Here is a 6574-nt window from a genome sequence, read left to right as displayed (position 1 = left end):
GCGTTAGCAAACTCTTTTATATATATATATATATATATATATATATATATATATATTTATTTATTTTTGTGATTATTCATAGATAAAATTTTCAATATATAATTAGTATTTATGAATATTAGTTTATAATTAAATTAGACATGAGTATTATACTATCTTTATCTATCACTTTGTTATTTATAAAAAATTAAAATTAAAATTTAATTTATATTTATTAGATAAAATATAATTAAATTTAAAATTAATTTATATTTTTTAAGTTAAATTTTATTAAAATTAAATTTTAATTTATAATTAAGTCAATATGAGTATTATGGCATCTGTATTTATCACTATTTATGTAACATCCCAAAAATACAGTTTAAAACTATATAATAGAATAATCACATTTAGTAATATTATAGCCCAGTCTTACATTAAAAGAGCACGTACGGTTATGGTCGAATGACCTTACAGAAAGACTCGAAATTTAAAACCGAACGCCATAAGCAATTCTGACCAAACGGTTTACAAAAACTTATACCGAACGGTCAAAACAAAAGCAAAAGGGGAAAAGGTGAGCGCGGTCACCTTACTATCAGACTACTATTGACCGAACGGTTATACGACTCGGTCTTAACTTCTAACTCTACTAAGTTATCTTTCTCCAGCGCCTCTTCCAATGCTTCCTCCAACAACTCTTCTCCTTCTGCTCCCACCCATAGGGTGATCATCACAATGACAAAGACGAACGAACGAGAATACATGACAAGACAGGAAATAGGGTAAACTTATCTAATTTAATTCATGTATAACCATACATTTCACACAATCAAACACGCAAGATATATTTCAACATACGTTTCATACAAAGCCTAATACTAGACTGACTATTCGGACTGTATGAAATCTGTGTAGCTACGACGTTCGTGCACCCGGGTGATGTAGTAACTGGGATATCCTCAACAACTGCCACCCGAGGTTAGTCCTAACTGTCCAAAGTAACCCTAAGGACTAGGACCTCCTGTCGTTCCCACACATGACCTACCCTCCTCCAGCTTAGCATGACCACATTCATACTTTACCAATTTCAATATTCAACGATGAGTCGTTCCTCCCCGCAACGCTCGTCCATAATCCAACACATTTCATTCATATCATATTCTCTTCATCTTTCATTATCAATCATCTTAATTTCATCTTTCATTATCCATCATCTCAATTTCATCTTTCATTATCAATCATTTCAATTTCATCTTTCATTATCAATCATTTCAATTTCATCTTTGTTCAAAGAATATTAAGGACACCAGATATCGAACATTCAATCCTCACTCAGAACTTTGTTCAAAGAATATTAAGGACACCAGATACCGAACGTTCAATCCTCACTCAGAACGAGAACGAACACTTGGAACGAGACAGAGAGGTCTCCCGTTCTAGAATAGATTAAGACCGAGAGGGTTACTGTCGGGTTGAGAAAGAAACCGAGTACAACTATATATTCACAAGAACTAATGGAACGAACGTTAATTACAAAATGAGCCAATTAAATGAACTGACTCTTGAGAGCTCCAACCGAATACCAAAAAGGCCATTCTAAGTACTAAGGCTCTAGGCCGAAACCAATGGATACAAACATTTCAAGACATTCAACGAATAATACTTAGAAGAAGTCACATGAAGAAGTTGAATGCTTATGAATACTTAGCTTATTTGAGTTTAGCATCAAGAACCGAATGTCAGTCAATGACCGAGCGCGGTAGAGAGAGAACTCTATTAAATTTGGACGAACGCTATTTTCATCAATATAGATCATAGGAAAGAGAATGAGCGTTTGGTGTAAGACTGAGCACTACTCAGTACGAGCGCTTGGTGTAAGACCGAACACTACTCAGTACGAGCGCTTGGTGTAAGACTGAGCACTACTCAGAACGGGCGCTTGGTGTAAGACCGAGCACTACTAAACTTATATCTGAAAGCTTGATAAATATAATAAGATACTATTGAAGTAGTGTTTAAGAATAAACGAGACTTATACAAATACATACATACATATATATATATATATATATATATATATATATATATATATATATATATATATATATATATATATATATATATATATATACTTAAGTTTATAACCGAACGTCAATAATCAACTATGCTTGATCGAACGCTCATGCACAGTATTTCGAAGTGAAGACGCTCGTCCTCAACTAGGATTCTTCCCAAATGAAAGAATCCAATTCTAACCAAGTTCACTAGAAAACCGAACGGTCAAGGACCATTCAGTGATGAACGTACACTTTCATAGGGAAATTTCATACCATAATCATTTATATTCAAACTCATTTCTCAACATATAACTTCATGATTTCATACATTCATATCATAGTAAATTTTCATACTTCATACAATCCATATCATAGAAATTTCATATATTTCATACATCAGATCATAGCAACCATCATATTTCATATAGTCAAACATCTCAACAATCATGCTTCACTTTAATTTAGTAACTCAACGAACGTTCATGCAACACAGTAAACATATAAATTAAATTAAATAAGCTTCCCTTACCTCTGAGCATGACCGAACGTTCCCAGAGGCATAATACAATCTCATTACTACAGATTCCTCTACCGTCAACGCTCGACAATTCCAACTACACCAAGTGACAACCCAAAACACTCTCAGAACCACTCATTTGGAGAATGGTGATCAACACATGAAACCAGAACTGGGTTTGTATGTCTAGGAAAACGAACGACAGAGCGAAGAGAAGGACTTACCAGCCCACCTTCACAAACCGAACGGTTTATCTGGAAGCTCTTGACGCCGGAAGTGCTTCTAGGTGCCGAAATAGTGATCGGAGAAGAGAAAGTGAGTGTTTTCTCATAGAGAAGATGAAGGGGATGTAAAGAAGGAGAGAATGGGATTCTTCAGAAAATTGGAAAGAGAGTGCATGCAGAGAGTGGAGTAGATTTTCTGAAAATCCAAGTTTTGTTTCCCACGTCAAAACGAAAATCCGCTCATCTGCCAACACCTGCCTTCGACTATCTGATTTTTGGATCCTCGTCGCTTGACACCTGCGTTTGTTCATCTGAGTGTCGAGCCCCCTTCTTCACACGTGAACTCCACTAAAACGACACGTGCATGTATTTTAGTGGTTCTGACAATTTATTATTTATAAAAAATTAAAATTAAAATTTATTTTATATTTTATTAAATGAAATTTAATTAAAATTAAAATTAATTTATATTTTTTAAGTTAAATTTAATTAAAATTAAAATTAATTTATATTTTTTAAGTTAAATTTAATTAAAATTAAATTTTAATTTATATTTAATTTAATTTATATTATATTTTATATTTTTTAATTTAATTTAGATTATATTTTAAAAATTTACAAAATATGTTTTTTTAAATATTGATAAATATCTATAAGTTTTAAAAAAATTTAAATGAATATCTAACAAATAACATGTAAGGAATGAATATTTCTATTACATGTTAGATAACAGATGAATATGATTCGTACCGACTCAACTGTTACCATTCATAATCATCATATTATTTTTTTTTAAAATTTAAATTTAAGTGAATTATTAAATTTACATTAGGGTGCAATATATGTCTTGAAATTTACAAAGCCATAACATTAAGAACATACTTTTACCGAGGCAAGGCTCGTTCGTCAGTATATATTAGTGAGTTAACTAATTCCTCCGCTCTGAAAAACTGAGAGTGATATCGAAGGCAAAGATAAAGAAGAAGAAGAAAGTGAAAGAGCAAGAGATGGAGGCTAATGTTCCTGTGGTGGATTTTCAGAAGCTTTCAGAGGGAGAGGAGTGGAAGAAGCTAAGAGAAGCATGTGAGAAATGTGGTATTTTCAGGGTGATAAACCACCCTATTCCAGACACACTCATGAAAGAGATGAAATCAGCTGTCAAATTCTGGCATGATCTTCCTTTAGAGATAAAAATGCGCAACAAATCGATAATTCCTGATAGTGGTTATATTCCACCGTTTCCGTCAAGTCCTCTATACGAGGCCATGGGGATATATGACTATCATAAATCACCACAGGCACTTGAAGATTTCTTTTCTCAGGTGGATTTACCACCCCATTACAGGTTCCTTTCTTCAACCTCTCTCTTTATCTCTCACCTCATTTATCAAACTAATTAATTTATTGTTATTCTCCATGTAACCAGCCATTGCAAAAGATATTTTTTGCCTCTGATGAGATTTACATTATTTGAATTTAAATAATGTGGATCTGTTTGCATGACAGGAAAATAGTAAAGGCGTATGGGAAAGCAATTCATGACTTGGCATCAACTATAGCACAAAAGATGGCCAAGTGTTTGGGTATAGTGGATGTTGATTTCAAGGACTGGCCTTTCCTTTTAAGAACTATTAAGTACAATTTCAGCCCTGAAAATGTAGGTGAAATGGGAATAATGTTGCACTCAGATACAGGATTTATCACTCTACTTCAAGACGATGAAACTGTTACTGGTCTTGAGCTGTTGGATGATTCTGGCTTATTAAAAAAAGTGACTCCCAAATCAGGCTCCTTCCTCTGCATTGTTGGAGATGTTGGACATGTGAGCATAGATTAACAAGTTTCTGTTGAATTACATTAATGTTTGTGTACTGTATGCATAATCTTGAAAATAAAAATATACGTTTTTCTGACAGGTTTGGAGCAATGAAAAATTTTGGAATGCCAGGCATCGTGTAATCTGCAAGGAAACATGTACTCGTTATTCGTTTGGTGTATTTATGCTAGCAGCAAGGGATGGTATTGTTGAAGCTCATCCAAAGTTGGCGGAACTTAACGGTGGTCCACGTTATCGACCATTTAAGTATGAAGATTTAAGGGAGTTCAGAATCGTCACAGGAAAGAGAAATGCTGAAGTTCTTGATCAATATCGCATTGCTTAGTGGTTTTTGTGCACGCAAACACATCAAACAACAGGACTTTACAATGAAAAGTAAAGTTGGAAATAACACCACTGTTCCATGCGTTTTTAAAATCCTTTTAGTTTTTGTGTCTTTTTTTTTCCATGAGTTGTGCAATTGTTAGGATATATCCGCAAAAGTTTGCACATCTCAAAATGTCATTGTTACTTTTATTTCATTGTGTTTTTGTTGTAGTTGTGTTACTACTGAACTTGTTAAATGTTATTAAAGTCTACATATATAAATATGCAGGCCATACTATGCAATAATGTTCTGATCAATAACGTTATGATTGATATCCATTGAAATAAATTCATTATTTGATGTGACATTTTACTTGATGTTAACTCAGTTAGTAAGAAATTAAAATCGAAAGATATGTGCATTAATGAAACTATGGAACAATTCTACATTGTATATAAAGAAACTATCATACTTTAAAATAACAATTTAAAATCTATGAAGATACTTTTTGTTTTATTTTGTGTTTAAAATTTAAAGTCACTACATTATATATTTTAAAAAAATGTTTAAATCTTGAAAAATCTTTGAAACATGATAATTTGTTGGATTTTAATGGTTTGAAATTATTTTCATGATCAAATATATTAAAAGAAATTATAAAATTAGAAGATGATAAATCAATTGACATTTATGATATAAAGTTGTTTTAATCGAAAGAAAAATTTCAAAACAAAAGGTATTAAAATTTATTTAAGATCATCAATATTTTAAGGTCGAAGAGATTGGTCTTGTTGTCTATTGAAAAATATAAAATGTTAAATAAAACTAATTATAATAATTTAGTAGATAATTTTATATTAAAAATTCAAAATATAAGTTTTAAATAAAATTATATAAGATAATGTAAATTCGTTGACATATGATTCTCTTAAAAAATGTGCTTTATATGAAAAATATATATTTGGTTTGAATATTTTAAAAAATTAGTAAAAGTGATGTTTTTGAAACAAAAAAATTTGCGATTGAGCAACAGTCGTTTTCATTAATAAAAGGTTTTGTCCGGAGTCATTAATTAGTACCTGATTATGTACGTTCTTTCCAAAGCCCCCAACTACTACATTTATAACTTGCAATCTTAACTAACCGAATCTCTGTGCTATTATTAACATGGAGTCATGGATTGTACAAGTATTGGGTTTTTTTTTTTTCTTATTTGTAGATAAAAGACGATAGATATTTGCATGTATTTATTAATAACAAGAATAACACCTATTTTAATACTTATTATTTATAAATAAGTTAGATGTGAATATCATACTATATATATTTGTGAGTATTTATTGTTTGTAGAAAATTAAAATTAAAATTTAATTTATATTTTATTAAGTTAAATTTAATTAAAATTAAAATTAATTTATATTTTATTGGATAAATTTAACTAAAATTTAATTTTTATTTAATTTAATTTATATTATATTTTATATTTTTTATAATTTTATTTAAATTTTATTTTAAAAGTTTATAAAATACATATTTTAAATATTTGCAAATATATAGACACCGGAGATAATTTGTAAGGGGATATCCAACAGAAAACAAAACGAATAAAAAATAATTTTTTTATTGTTGGCTGAGTATTGAATAATGTAC

General features: G+C 30.5%; 1 protein-coding gene across 1 annotated transcript; it reads left to right on the top strand.

The window, feature by feature from the left end:
- Positions 1 to 3692: 3692 nt before the first annotated feature.
- Positions 3693 to 5291, top strand: LOC148202052 (2-oxoglutarate-dependent dioxygenase DAO-like). The gene is made up of 3 exons (XM_088110205.1): positions 3693 to 4125; positions 4287 to 4602; positions 4697 to 5291. The coding sequence occupies exons 1-3, from the start codon at positions 3788 to 3790 to the stop codon at positions 4940 to 4942; spliced, it is 900 nt and encodes a 299-aa protein (XP_087966331.1). The 5' UTR covers positions 3693 to 3787; the 3' UTR covers positions 4943 to 5291.
- The last annotated feature ends 1283 nt before the right edge of the window (positions 5292 to 6574 follow it).

The sequence above is a fragment of the Vigna umbellata genome, chromosome 3 (genome assembly GCF_029865625.1).
Source record: "Vigna umbellata cultivar VRB3 chromosome 3, Vumbellata_1.0, whole genome shotgun sequence".
Taxonomy (NCBI): Eukaryota; Viridiplantae; Streptophyta; class Magnoliopsida; order Fabales; family Fabaceae; genus Vigna; species Vigna umbellata.
The sequence above is the reverse complement of the archived record's forward strand: the minus strand, read 5'-3'. Positions and strand labels throughout refer to the sequence as shown.

Excerpts from the sequence above, each read along its gene's own strand:
- LOC148202052 (XM_088110205.1), top strand. The coding sequence starts at position 3,788 with ATGGAGGCTAATGTTCCTGTGGTGGATTTTCAGAAGCTTTCAGAGGGA. Across the intron at positions 4,126-4,286 it reads GATTTACCACCCCATTACAG|GAAAATAGTAAAGGCGTATG; the intron begins GTTCCTTTCTTC and ends TTTGCATGACAG. Across the intron at positions 4,603-4,696 it reads TTGTTGGAGATGTTGGACAT|GTTTGGAGCAATGAAAAATT; the intron begins GTGAGCATAGAT and ends TTTTTCTGACAG.